The sequence below is a fragment of the Camelina sativa genome, chromosome 13 (assembly GCF_030686135.1).
Source record: "Camelina sativa cultivar CO46 ecotype springtype chromosome 13, ASM3068613v1".
Classification (NCBI taxonomy): domain Eukaryota; kingdom Viridiplantae; phylum Streptophyta; class Magnoliopsida; order Brassicales; family Brassicaceae; genus Camelina; species Camelina sativa.
In genome coordinates, this window is record NC_141892.1 from 13,811,367 (window position 1) to 13,825,602 (window position 14,236).

The window sequence follows — 14,236 nt, forward strand, 5'->3', positions numbered from 1 at the left end:
TTAAAAATTATTGTTGATGAAAGGAGCATAAACACCGGTGGCAGAGGCGGAGGTGGTGACGAAAGGCATGTGACGGGTGATACCAAGATCAACGTTTGGTTGTTGGTCATCCATGAATGGAACTCTAGCATGTACTCCGACATAATTCATATTTTGTTCCATCACCATATCCTTGAATGATACTTCTTGATTCATAAACTGATTTGAATTCAGATTATGATTCAAATCTGAATTCACTTCCTGATTCCAAGGGATGTCATTGTAGACTGCTTGTTGAATATGATCATAAAAATCAGGAGGAACCTTATATAGAAGTGGCTCGTGTTGATTTTGATTCATAGTCATATTCTGGTATGGAATGATATCATAAGAATTAATTGGAACAAAATTTTGAATCATCTCCTGCTGATTTTGATTCATATTCACTTTTTGGTATTGAATATGATCATTAAAGCCACATAGAACACTTATCGTGGCAATATTCGCCATAACAGGAAAATCTGCAACAGTAGGAGGAATCCACGATTCTAGTAGGAAGAGGAGGGATAGAAAAAGACTCACCAATTTCTACAAGAATTTGCATCCTTCGAGTAAGCTGACCTATGTAACGATCAATATAACAATGCAAATCTTGAAGGTCCTTTGCGTCATAAGGATACTTCGACATCTTCCTTCAAGACAATCAAACATAAATTGCTTAACATATAAATCTCGGTTCTCAGTAGCCAAGTTGTCTACTTGGTCTTTTACTTTGGCAATCATCTCCCTCAAATAGATCTCTTGATTCATCATCTTTTTGTTCCTTTCTGCCAGCGGCATCTTCATAAACTTCGAAGTCACTTCTTCTACGCCTTCTTTTAATGGCCAAACCTCTGGTACCGATAGGTATGGACTGTAGATGACCCCACAAGCTTGGACACCACATAGAGTTGTCAACTCGTGGAGTTTCTTTGTTATTCCTTTCTTCCTCTTCATAAATGTTGCTTTCCTGGATCTTTCATTAGTTATCAAAGGTAATTTCAACTTCTTCCTCATTTTTTTGTGCGTCAAGTTTGTTGGCATAAAGACTGTTTATATAGGAACGAAAGGGTGTATCTACTCTTTAGGTTTCTTATCACTTTGATGGACTCAATATTACTTATATACACCCAATAAATCTCTTATTAATTGACCATGCTATTATTATCTATATATGGATCCTTTTATTTATGTGTTTGGCTAATGCCTTATCAAGTTAGTATTAGTTTAAAACTGAATATAGTATTTTCTATTTATAATTTTATTTACAAAGACTAATTTATTTGACTTTCATTTTTTTCATTTTACCTAGAATAATTTTTGACGCTATATTTCAGAGAATGTGTTTGTAAGAATTTTAAGTGTATTTTAAAAAAATAGTAATATATGTCAAATTTTGATTAAAAGGATACCTTGTCAAGTTTGTTATCTGTAGTAAACTTATTTTGGTTAAGGATGTATGTAATGAACATCACAATAGAACTAGAGCGCACAGTTAATAATATACAAATATCTTTATGAATACCATTTAAGTTAACTAATTAGTAATAAAGGTAAAATAAAATTATTAGATAAAAATTATCAATAAAAATCACATATTTTGTTTGAAAAACAATTTTTAAAAATCAAAGTAATAGTTATATGTTTTAAACTCTAACATGCCTAGAAGTTTCATCAAAATTTGTTTAATCATAAGTTGATTTCAATAGACAAAAAGTATAATTTGGGTAAAATTTACAGTTTAATACTTAAATATGATTTTTTTTTTTACTTTTCTACTTATACATTCACATGGAATGCATATATACATATGCATATATCATTCCTTTTCGGGCATTATGACCAACTATTTTTGAGTAAGGAAAAAAGGTATATGTAATTGCACTTTTAGAAATAAATTTTACTAGCTAATTAATTATGAGGACTAATATAGCTGGCATTCAAAATAACAAATTTCACTAGGAATTACAGCTTCTAATGTCAAAAAAAAATCCTCTTATTAAAATCTTCAAAATAAATAGCTTATATATTTTGGTTTTAAATTTAAATTAAAGATAGGAGCTCGTGTCAAATATAAAGGAAACTTGTTTTCTTTAACTATTGTAACATTCCGAACCCAAAAAATGGTGGGTGTGTGTAAAATATAGAAATGTTTTCGAAAAGTACTATTTTTAAAAAAGTATTTCTAACAAATTCTCGTAAAATATAGTTGAAGTAACATGCTCGTAAAAATTATTTGGGTTGACAATAAAATATAATATAATATATTTATTTATATAAAGGAGAGTATTTATAATCTTTTTCCTTTTAGGATTAATAATTGATTGTATTGAGGCCATTAGTCCCTCATGGTTCCTTGCATCTTAAGAATATTATTTGGTCCTTATCAATTCTACCCAAAATCAAGCATTTTCTATGGCGACCACTCTCAAAATCACTCCCCGTTCTAACAAGGTTGAATACTAGAGGAATGAATCTAGATCATGTTTGCCCTCGCTGGTTTAGAGCTAATGAAACTGTCAACCATATTTATTTAAGTGTCCTAATTATGCTACTAACATTTGGTTAACAGTCACCCTTTGTTTCTCTACTTCACAATCTTTTGGGGACGATTTAGAAACAAATTTGGCGTATATTTTAGACTTCCAGAAGGATATAAACGCTCCAATAGAAAAAAAAATTTCTCCCTCTTTGGTTATTATGGTACCCATGTGGAAATCAAGGAATAAATTTATCTTTGAATCTTACACTAAATGTCCTTATACTATTGTCGATCGTTCAAAGGCAGATGCAATTGAGTGGATTTCTCATTCTCATGAACATGAACATCAGAATGGTGGATTATCAGGCGAGACAATTGAGATGATTTGGGAACGGCTTTGTCCGGGTTTCACAAAGTGTAGTTACGACACGGCTCATGATCACCAAACTCGCTCTACTACTATGGATGGATTTTAAGAGATTGCTATGGGACGTCGCTAGGATGGGGTGCTTCACATATGCCAAATGCGAGATCACCACTTGAGGCAGAAGCCAAAGCACTGCTACTTTCTTTACAAAACAAACATGGATTCGTGGCCTAACTACGGTTTCTTTCGAGGGCGACTGTGAACAGCTAACAAAAATCCTAAATGATTTAACTGTGGATATATCAGTTAATGGTATTTATCAAGATATTCTTTCGTTTTTATAACATAGAATTTGTCTCCAAAAAATAATCATGTAATAAGGTTACGCATCTTTTGGCTAACTATGGCTGTCGAAACTGTACTTTCTATTCGAGTTGCTTTGATCCGCCTTTATGGCTTTATGAACAGATGTATCTTTACTTTTGACACTCATAAATAAATTTTCAATTTGCGAAAAAAAGGATTAACAATTGATTAAATAATTTCTTTCATTAAGATATCATATTAATTTATCGTGATAATTTTTTTAATATACTATATATATATATATATATTTAACACTTAAAGCTTGATTGATGATTAAGTGTAGTCACAATACAAAATATACAATTTTCTTTTATTATCTTTTGTGAATTGATAATAAAATAGTTTTTTTGAAAAACAAAAACTAAAAACAATTCTAAAAACTAGTACTAGTAGGACATCATTGGTTACAAAACAATAAACAATGTCATGTTTTATAATAAAGTGACTTCTCCTTAAATAATTAGGATATATGATTAATTGTAGGGGCGTAACAAATCTATAAATACCCAACGAACCAAACAATCAAACGATTCTTCACTTGAAACCAACGCGAAAAAACTGATATTTTCCTTGTAGCCCTAATTACACCGGAAAGAATGGGAGAAACTGCCGATACAATCTACACCACCGTCCTAACGCCGCAGCCTGAATCAGAAAGCTCTAAAAAACGCAGTTCTGACGCAACATCCCCAAAAGTCGAAGCAGAACCAGAGAAGAAACATGGAGGAAGCACCATGCTCTCCGTTTGGCCACCGACTCAGTTAAGCCGCGATTACCTCTTGAATATGCTCATCAATATATTATCCAAAGACTCGTGCCTCTCCAAGAGATACGGAACGCTTAACCCTGAGGAAGCGTCCGCCCTTGCGAAATCTATCGAGGAAGATGCTTACGTCGTCGGATCAAACCTCGTGTCGAGTGATGGGATTAAAAATCTTGAGGCCTATACCGAAGAGATTAGCTATCGTATCAATAAATGTGCGAAGGACCAATGGAAGAAGAAGATGAATGCAAGATGCAGTTCCGTTCCTGAACTTGAGGAGGCTTAATTAAGATTTTGGTTTTACTCTCCTTTTGCTTTTGCTAGATTCTTCTTTTAAATATGACTTGTGGATTTTGAAGGTGTTCATTCTTTCTAATATGACTCGTTGCTTAGTTTGGAATCGGCTTATGCCTCTATGGATGTTACAACGATATGTATCGGCATATGTCTCTATGGCATCAGCTTATATCTTCTAGTCCAGTTAGATTTTTTTCAACAGACATTCTTGTAATCTTACCCTTAAGATTAAGCTGAATTTTTCAGGGCTGACAATTGGTGAGTTTGGTGTATGCATGCAGCTTACGTTTAGCTTATAGGTTATGTAGCATTTTCTCGATTGGATTTTGAGTCCCTAGCTTTAAAAATTACTAGTATGATTTTCTTTTTTCTCGATGTCTAGTGGGTGACTTGAACTTACTGTGAGTTAGGAGTACTGTATGTAAAATATGATCATTGTCGTCTTTCCTTTTTAAATCTTGAGTTAAGTATTTTGGTTTACCTTCTTTCTGTTGGAATATTGAGAGGAAGAAGAAAAGAAACAGAGCAAGAGACTGTCTCTTCTCCTTGGAGAAGACAAGAGAACGAAACTGAAATATTTATTTACATGAAACTTGTTTCATACATCAACGACAAAACTGATTTATATAGAAAACAGACTGACACTAGATCATAATGAGTTGTCTCTTTGTCCTTGCGACTCTTGGATAAAACGTCACAAACCAAAACGTCAGGCCTTATACGTTGCGACTCTGAAACTCAATTATCGACCAACACTCCCCCTTAATTGAGTTTCCAGCTAACGCCAATCTTGCTTCAACGTTCTTCCAACCTTGTTGTGCTTAATGAACTTCTCTGTTTCCAGGTAATTAATAACATCATCTCTCCCTCTGGTTAGAGCTTTCTCTTTTTCTTTCGAACAGGCTGTTGCTCCGTGTGATTTTCTTTCTCAAAACATCACACCGTTTTTGCTCAGAACCTTTCTTCTGTTTCGTACAAACAGACGCCTTCTCACATTTGAACCCTTGGTTTTTTCTCACCTTTTTTTTTTGTTTTTTTTTTTTTGCGAACCTTCTCCAAGGATCCTTCATACTTTCACCATGTGAGTTTTTTCACATCGCCTTTGTGAACTTCCCTCACGTCTTCATCCGATTGTTCTTCCAACCTTCTTCCACTCACTTTGTTCTAAGTGAACATTCTGATTTTTCCTTTTGGTGTCCTTTTGATCACCAAATCTGGGCGTGAACCCTTTCACCAAATCTGTGCGTGAACTCAGCTTCCTTTCTTGCTTGGTGTCTTCCTTTGATTAACTCTTCAAAAAATTCTTGCTAAATCCGGCACAAGAAATACCTTTTTGATGATCTTCTCTCCTTGGCTTGTCATCACTTGGATATTCCCTTTCCCTTTTGCAAGTGGCTGCTTCTCCCTTTTCTCTCTTAGGTAAGCAGCTCCTTTTTCTTTTTTGCTTAGTTTCTTCCTTTGAACACCATCAGATTGACGTCTCTGTGACGTCTCGTGCGTGAAACGTCTTCTTCGGTTATCTTATCAACCGGTTTATGCTACATTTTTTTAAGAGGTAAGCATCCTCCTTTAGTGCTTGGTATCTCCATTTGATCACCATAACGTCTCCATGACGTCTTACGCGTGAATCTCCACCACGTCGTCTTCGGTTACCTCTTCAACCGGCTCCTGCTCCATATTTTTATATGAGGTAAGCATCCTCCTTTATTGCTTGGTGCCTTTTTGATCACCATCACGTCTCTGTGATGTCTCTTCTTCAGTTATCTGTGTAACCTCACAATTTTTGCAACGCGTGAATTTTCTCCACATCTTCTTCGAACAAGTTTCACAACTCCAACTCCACATCTGTTAACGCCATATCCTTTTGAGAAGATTTCCTTTTTCTTCTTCCCTTGGGAGCCCTTCTTCTTGAAGGTTCTGTTTGTGAAGGTTGATTGTACTCTCTAATCTTGTAACCACCATCTTCCCTTTTCTCTATTAGGTAAGCAGCTCCTTTCTTGCTTGGTGTCTTCCTTTGAACACCATCAGATTCACGTCTCCCTCACATCTCGTGCGTGAAACGTTTTCACGTCATCTTCGGTTATCTTATCAACCGGTTTATGCTCCATTTTTTCTCTAAGGTAAGCATCCTCCTTTAATGCTTGGTCGATAATTGAGTTTCAGAGTCGCAACGTATAAGGCGTGACGTTTTGGTTTGTGACGTTTTATCCAAGAGTCGCAAGGACAAAGAGACAACTCATTATGATCTAGTGTCAGTTTGTTTTCTATATAAATCAGTTTTGTCGTTGATGTATGAAACAAGTTTCATGTAAATAAATATTTCAGTTTCGTTCTCTTGTCTTCTCCAAGGAGAATTGACAAAGTCTCTTGCTCTGTTTCTTTTCTTCTTCCTCTCAATATTCTAACATGGTATCAGAGCTTATGTTGGTCTTGGAGCCTGTCCAAGCAAAACAAAAATAAAAAAAAATCCGCTGCAAGAGTAAGATGGAGACAACTAATCAATTGAGAAGAAGAAGAAGAAGATCGAAATGGAAAAGATGGTGAAAGCGGACTAAGCAAGAAATTTGCTAAGTGTTTCGTAAATGATATTAAATGGATATGGAGTCTTGTTTAAAGACAGTCGCTGTTCCATAAATGATCCTTAAGGAAGAAGGATATTGACTATGAAGTTGAAATCTGTGATAACCGAAGAAAAAGTGAGTCAAAGACGGTTGCCAGAACATTTGGAGTAGAAGTGACAGAAGATCACGGAGTACACGTGATGAAGTTCACTTGTAGAAATTTTAAAAGATATGTGGAGAAGGCTGGCAGGTTCAATGAACATTTCCATAAGCTTGTCGCTCAAATACTATGATGAGCGTATGAGGCTTGAAGATGAAAGAAGAAGATATGCACCTGTTGTGACACTTGGGAAAGAGAACACCCAATCAAAATAGTTGAAGATTTGAGACACAAGGTTTTAGACCATAACTCAATTAAGGAGGACTGTTAGTTTGTAATTGAGTTTGGTCTTATTATGTTTTATAATTAAAGAATTAATGTGTCTGTAGTTAGTGAAGAGGTGTGTATGTGTTATTAGATGTGTTGTTTCAAGTTGTCGGTTGTGACAAGTTACGAACGGGTATGACCGTACGACTTATATATAACTGTGGTGTGTTGTAAAACAAAATTGTAACAAGTTTCATGTAAATAAAAGATTCAGTGTTCGATCTTGTCTTCTTCAAAGAGATGAGACAAAAGCTCTCTTGCTCTGTTTCTTTTCTTCTTCTTCCCAATATTTTAACACTTTCATCAAAACATGGAAACATTATTGCCTACGTTGGCATAATTGACCTGCACCAGGTTATTGCGCATGTGGTTATAATTGTCTGTTTGATAAATTCCTTTCTATTGGATTAGATAATGGCTAATTCACTATGAAATCGAAGTTATGAAATGTGCAAATATATATTCTTAGTTTTTGTGTTGTTGTACATAGAGTTGTAGGATTATTCTACTTCTTTTGTTCTCCTGAGTTCTTTCTTTTTCTGCCTTGGTCACCTTGCGTGGATAATATTAAATTGGACAAACGAATTTTAAGAAACCGTCTTTTCAAACACACATAAGGCTGTTGTTATTTGTTAGCTCATGATTTCTGGTTATTTCGGCGACTCGGCGTAGGTAACTGGTTCTAGGCTGTTGAAGTGTATGGCTAAATGATGAGTGAAGCCAGACGTGATTACTTTCACTAGTGTTTTATATGCATGCTTGTTCGAATCTGGCTGCGTTATATTATATAGAAAGGCAAGCGATTTCATTTAGTGAGAGCAGGCTCGAAACAGATGAGTTTCTCTTGCAATATATATATATATTCTAAATGCGGCAATGTATAACGAGGCTTCTATAATTTCCAACAGTATACCAAAGAAGGATGTTGTGTACGGGTCTCATGGGTTTGGTGCAAACCCTGGTGCCCTGGTGGGGTTACTTATCTTGCTGTATTTGTCAGCTTGCGGGTTATGCCAAGGTTAATTGATGAAGGTGTTAAGTATTTCAGTCAATTAAATGAGATCAAAGTACGGAATCAAGCCTAGTATTGAACACTACTACTCGTGCTCCGAGCAGGTTGGTTGCTTAAAGCTTCAAAAATCAGAGACAAGGGACAATGCAGAGCTTCTCAGTACTCTTTTCTCTCATTGTTGCTTACACCAGGATCATTCATTGGGAGATTAAATATATTGATTTTGGAGAAATATCCAGAGGATGCATCTACCTACATTTCAAACTTATTATATATATAAAGTTAAAAAATGGTCTACATACAACACAAGATGATTATTGCTTCAGGAAACAATCAAGAATCATGTTTACACAGCTAAGTCATCCAAAGGTCAACCTGTTGTCATATACAAACTCAATGAAGACTCATTTTACCATAACCGGTTTCCATAAGCTATGTATGGTGTCCTGGTTTGTTTGAACAAAACCCGTTATGATAAAACCGGTAAAGCACTAAAGAGTAAGGAAGAAGATAATGGCAAAACACGCTCCGGTTGAGGAATAAAAGGCACCAACTTTGGTCCTTTGGAATGGACCTACCATGATGAACCTGATTCTCTCCCTCCTCAATCATTTTCCCTTTTTTAAAAACATTATTTTTTGATCCAAAAAAGTCGCACTAATCCAACTGTATTGTTGGAAGATGAAACAGAGTCAGAGAAAGACATGTTTCATTTCTGAAATCAAGAAACCATCATCATTCACCAGACAAACAAGTGTTTTAATCATTTGACCAAAAGCCTTCTCTAATCCATACCCTTTTGTTTAAAAATCAAAACTTGAGAGGTTTTAACAGTTTTTGCTTTTACCCGCTTGTGTTGTTGTCCCTCACTTGCTCGATCTTATACATCTGAGAAGATTTTATATCCTTTTTAAACCCATATGAGCGAATCTGGTTCTGTTTCTCTCTTTGCTAATTGAGACTCTTTCAAAAGTTTTGATTTTTTTCTTTTCCTGGAACCCTTCTGTCTTAAACATTGCTTCATCTTCAATTTTTCCCATTTCTTTTTACTATTAAATACTATTTCTTATTCCGAGGGGTTTTCTTGTTTCTGACAAATTAAAAACCTTTCCTTTTCTCTCACTCTCTCTCTCTCTCTCTCTCCTTTGAACTTACATTAATCAATTATATCATGTCCTGAGTTTTATGACAACTCAAGTTGTCTTCTTGTTCAGAGTTCTGTACAACAAATTATAAATAGTGAAAAGTTTATTGTTCTTTTTTTCTGTGTTCCTAACTACCATTCTTACATTGGATACGTTTGAGTTAAGTTTGTTGTCCTTGTCTCCATTCCACTCCCACTTCCTCTTTGTACTTTTCTTTTTTCTTTTCTTGTTTTGTCGGAATTTGGATCTCGTTCAAGTCAGCTAAGGGAGAAAAAAAATGTTGGTTTCAGCTGAAAAAGGAGAGATCTTGATCCCTCAATCTCCAGTTAGCTCAATGTCAGTTCCTGAATCTATTGAGTCGCCACAACCTGTTGTTCCTTTGTTTTACACTGATGTAAATGTTGTTCCTGAGCATGAAAGGAATGAGCTTGAAAAGTCAATATCAAACCTTGAAGGTATTTATTAATCTCTTGATTTTGCTTCATTAGTATGTTTTCTAGTTGATCAGGAAGTTTGAAATGAATTCGATTTTGTGTGTTTAATTTGATTTGTGGTTGGTAAATTTATAGGGGAAGTTTTGGAGTTGAAGTCATCGCTTAAGTCATTGGATGAAAAGAGAAGGGAAGTTCTGAATAAGATCATAGACACTAAAGGTTGTAACTCCCTTTAGTTTTCAAACTTTGGTTTAAATTTTGATTGTTATCTCAAGGATTGGCTTCAACTTTGCAGGAAGTATACGTGTGTTTTGTAGAGTTAGGCCATTTCTAGTTACTGAAAGGAGACCGATTAGGGAACCTGTGTCGTTTGGACCGGATAACGTTGTTGTAAGATCTGCTGGAACTCGAAAAGAATTTGAATTTGATAAGGTTTTCCATCAATCAGCAACTCAAGGTTAGTCTGCTGTTAGGCTTTAGTCATTCCCCTTTTCTTGGTTTCTTAGCTTTCTGTTTCCTTCCAGTTGTGAGTAAATGAGGCCTTCCTTCTCCTGGTTGAAAAAAATAAAACTCTGTAGAAGACGTTTTCGGAGAAGTGAAACCGATTCTTAGATCGGCCCTTGATGGTCACAATGTATGTGTCTTGGCTTATGGTCAAACGGGGACAGGCAAGACTTTCACCATGGTTAGTCTTGATTCTCAGATTTTGTTGGAAAAAGTCATTAATTCTTAGAGTTACTTGTTGTTGTTTCTAAGTTAAGGAAGAACTTTGTTTCCTGCCTTGTTTAGGATGGCACGATTGAGCAACCAGGCCTTGCTCCTAGAGCTATAAAAGAGCTTTTCAATGAAGCTTCAACGGATCATACATATTCTGTGACATTTACAATGAGTATGTTGGAAATCTACATGGGTAACCTGAAAGATCTGTTGTCTGCAAGACCGTCTTTGAAGTCTTATGAAACCTCAGCTAAATGGTAAGTAACCAGCTTTCTTATGCAAAGGTTTATTGGACAAGAAACATTCTTCGAAGTACTTACTCTTGTCTGCCTGAACTTTACTGCAGCAACCTCAATATTCAAGTAGACTCAAAGGGTTCGGTTGAAATTGAGGGTTTGACTGAAGTAGAAGTACCGGATTTTACAAAAGCTAGATGGTGGTACAATAAAGGGAGACGAGGCAGATCAACTTCTTGGACAAATGTGAACGAAACTTCGAGCAGATCTCATTGGTAAGTTCTTGATGATTTCAACTGTATTTGTCAATCAATACTCAAATTATAAATTTTTCAGTTTGGTAGTTACCCTTATTCAGTTAGTTTATATCTAGTTTAACAAGGATCACAATCTTTCGTCGTGGGGATGCTGTGGGGTCAAAAACTGAAGTTAGCAAGCTTTGGATGATAGATCTCGGAGGAAGCGAGAGGCTCTTGAAGACCGGAGCTATAGGGCAAACTATGGATGAAGGAAGGGCCATAAACCTCTCACTTTCCGCTCTTGGAGATGTGATTGCAGCGTTAAGGAGAAAGAAGGGACATGTGCCTTACAGGCAAGAACTCAGCTTTTAATTCCTTTTCACACACATTTGCCATGGAACCAGAGACATCTATCTGGCAGAAGTGAAATAGATCTCGCTTTGGTCATGCTACTGAGTTTAGCTTTTTCTTTTTCTTTTTCTTGCTTGCAGAAACAGCAAGCTAACTCAAATTCTTAAAGATTCTCTAGGTAAAAAGGCATATATACATATGGTTGCTTATAATAATATCGTAAAGTCTATTGAGATTAACATATACTGACGTTATCTAGGTTTGATTGTTATCTAATTCTTTTAGGTACTAAATCAAAGGTTCTGATGCTTGTGCACATAAGTCCACGTGATGTAGATGTTGGTGAAACAATTTGCTCTTTGAGCTTTACAAAACGTGCGAGATCTATAGAGTCTAACAGAGGACTAACAGCTGTAAGCACCTGTACTGCTGTAGTTGCATTTTATATCCAGATCACTCGTTGCTAAATGTTTTCATCATCATTGCTTAGGAACTACAAAAGCTAAAAGAAAAGAAAATATCGGAACTTGAAGAGGAAATGCAAGAAACTCAAGAAAATTGTAAGAAGATCACAGCGCGGTTACAGGAAGTAGAGTGTCAGCTTAATGAAAACAAGAAACTCTTTTGGATCACCGATGAGAATAATAAGCATCTAGAAGACATCGAAAAGAAAGCTATTTTGTCTTTAGATCATCTGAAAGAGACTGATGCGACCCCAAAATTATCTGATAAACATGTCAAAGTAAGCAAGAGTTCCGGGTTTGTCCCACGCTTCATGACTTCTACTGTTGCTAGTCGCCAAAGGCAAACAATGTCAGAGAAGGAACTCAGTGGCAAAACACAGAGCATACGATTAGTGGCTAAAAATCTTACTCAGTTCTCCACTTCTCAGTCGCTTAGCCTCTCTGACTCACGCAGCAGAGTTCTCCTTAGAAGATCATACACAAAACCGCTTCGAGCTGTAGCTAACTGTGGAACACCAGAAACTCCTAAAAGGGATATTAAAGATAAATCTTTACAGAAAAGGAATATTAATGATACTTCTTCGCCAAGGAGCAAGATGGTTACTTCATCAGATCCAAATGTGAGAGCTAAGCTGTGTCACCACAGACGACGAATGTCAAGCTTGACATGATCTAATAGTGATCAGTCAAGAAACAGGTCTTTCATCTTTCTTTTCCATCTCTTGTGAAAGTGCTGAGTTTTTTTTTTCCTCTATTGATTAGACTTCTGGTTTGAGCCTGAGTAGGATGAGGAGGTGTCCTCCAATAGAAACCACTAGACTAATGGTCCCATTTTAAGACCATTTGAACTCGTGGAGTTTGCAGTTCTGGTTTTCAAAGGATACAGCCCTCAAGTTACATTTTTTAACATCTGAGAGCATGCCTATATGTTTTGTTTGTTATTGTTTCTCAAAATTTTCATTAGGGTTGTGATAGTTTGATGTTGGATGTTTTTATGGAGTTTACAGAAACTGGATCATATAATTAATATTCCAGATTCTATCTTCTTTGGAGAGTTCAGAGAGATGTGTGAAAGGGTTTGAGGGTTTTATTTTGTCATCTTTTGAAGTTCCTGATTGCACAATAGTGTTGTGAATTTGACTTTACTGTATCTTACTTTTTGTTTTTTGTTTGTACTTTGTATCAACTCTTCATATATACAATTTGATACATAAATAGATAAGAGTCTTTTTGTTGCACTATTCTATTAGACTTAACACAAATTGATACAAACATACCCACACATAGCAAAAAAATAGAATGCAAAGTTTTAGTTGTCAACTATTTTTGTATTCTTTGCATTTTAGTGCTAATGTCAAGAGGGACCAAATCAAAAAGTTTGAAAGCCGTCTAAACATAGGGTCTTGGTTCTCAATTTCAACATTTGGTTTAACTCCGTCTTATGGTGCTGTCAAGATTTCTGATCTGAAGTGGAGGATCGGGTTCACTTCAAGAACGAGTGTGAACGTTAGTGATAACATATCCGATGATATGTTTCCGTCATTAGCCAATAGCGAGATATGATGCCATACTATCTGGACAGCAAAACACAAGTTTCTTATTTGGTACGTTTTGTATTACAAATATCGTTGAGTCATGTTATTTTTTTTAATAACTTATCCAATGTTTTGTAACTTTTGTTTCAGCTTTCCTTGGACAAGTTGTCGACTGTGGTGAGATTAAAGACGTAACTACCACTAATAAAACAACTACCAAAATTGACTTCCATACGAGAAACAATGAGTAAGCAGTGCACTTTGCATTTACCATTACTATTACGTTTATGATAGAAAATATGACATTAGATAACTATAAAATTTTATATATCTCATATATCCTCTCTATATATGATTAATACATAGGGATACACGTGTGTTGTATACCCTTTGAGGTAATTTTGCTCAAAAAATTAATCATGCGTGTAAGAGTCAACCGATGGTGTTGTTTTAATTTCTGTCTAATAAGGTTTGCCAAAGTCAATCTATTCAACGATAATATATATGTAATAATTTTAAAATTTAGAATTCAATACATGTAAATAGTTTAAAGGTTCTCCGTACTTGAATACATGTAAATAGTTTAAAGGTTCTCTGTACTTACTTCATCTATTCATAATTACAGATGTTTGAAGTGTGTTGAATTTGTGGGATTCTTCACAAGTTCTTATCAACCCAAAAATTGCTCAAGTACAAGATCTTAAAGAACTATAAGTTTTTGAAAAAAAATTAATACATTTAATCACGGTTTTTTAATTGTAACAAGTTTGGTCTTCTATTATAATAGAAGGCTTCCCAATGACTTGCAATTGATTATCATGA

At 35.4% G+C, this 14,236-nt stretch overlaps 1 protein-coding gene, 1 long non-coding RNA gene and 2 pseudogenes across 7 annotated transcripts; 3 read left to right on the plus strand and 1 right to left on the minus strand.

The window, feature by feature from the left end:
- LOC104738254 (agamous-like MADS-box protein AGL36 pseudogene) lies at positions 1–1,035 on the minus strand (annotated as a pseudogene).
- Positions 1,036–3,829: 2,794 nt separating this feature from the next.
- LOC104738255 (WPP domain-containing protein 3 pseudogene) lies at positions 3,830–4,282 on the plus strand (annotated as a pseudogene).
- Positions 4,283–5,394: 1,112 nt separating this feature from the next.
- On the plus strand, positions 5,395–7,504 carry LOC147929524 (uncharacterized). Its single transcript, XR_015577766.1, has 2 exons — positions 5,395–5,983; positions 6,275–7,504. It is a non-coding gene; the product is annotated as an uncharacterized LOC147929524 (long non-coding RNA).
- Positions 7,505–8,838: 1,334 nt separating this feature from the next.
- LOC104736795 (kinesin-like protein KIN-14U) lies at positions 8,839–14,033 on the plus strand. 6 transcript variants are annotated; one of them, XR_015578450.1, is made up of 12 exons: positions 8,864–9,893; positions 10,008–10,091; positions 10,168–10,329; positions 10,451–10,557; positions 10,662–10,846; positions 10,936–11,100; positions 11,199–11,417; positions 11,556–11,593; positions 11,701–11,828; positions 11,906–12,576; positions 13,335–13,483; positions 13,565–14,033. XR_015578450.1 is itself a non-coding variant. In XM_087482118.1 (11 exons), the coding sequence occupies exons 1-10, from the start codon at positions 9,716–9,718 to the stop codon at positions 12,548–12,550; spliced, it is 1,911 nt and encodes a 636-aa protein (XP_087338244.1). In that variant the 5' UTR covers positions 8,864–9,715; the 3' UTR covers positions 12,551–12,576; positions 12,665–13,120. The 6 variants fall into 6 exon arrangements, 4 of the variants coding, with proteins under 4 accessions (XP_019090020.2, XP_010455157.2, XP_087338244.1 ...); XR_015578451.1 differs by having other exon boundaries at positions 8,873–9,893; positions 10,397–10,557; XM_087482118.1 differs by lacking the exons at positions 13,335–13,483; positions 13,565–14,033 and adding an exon at positions 12,665–13,120.
- The last annotated feature ends 203 nt before the right edge of the window (positions 14,034–14,236 follow it).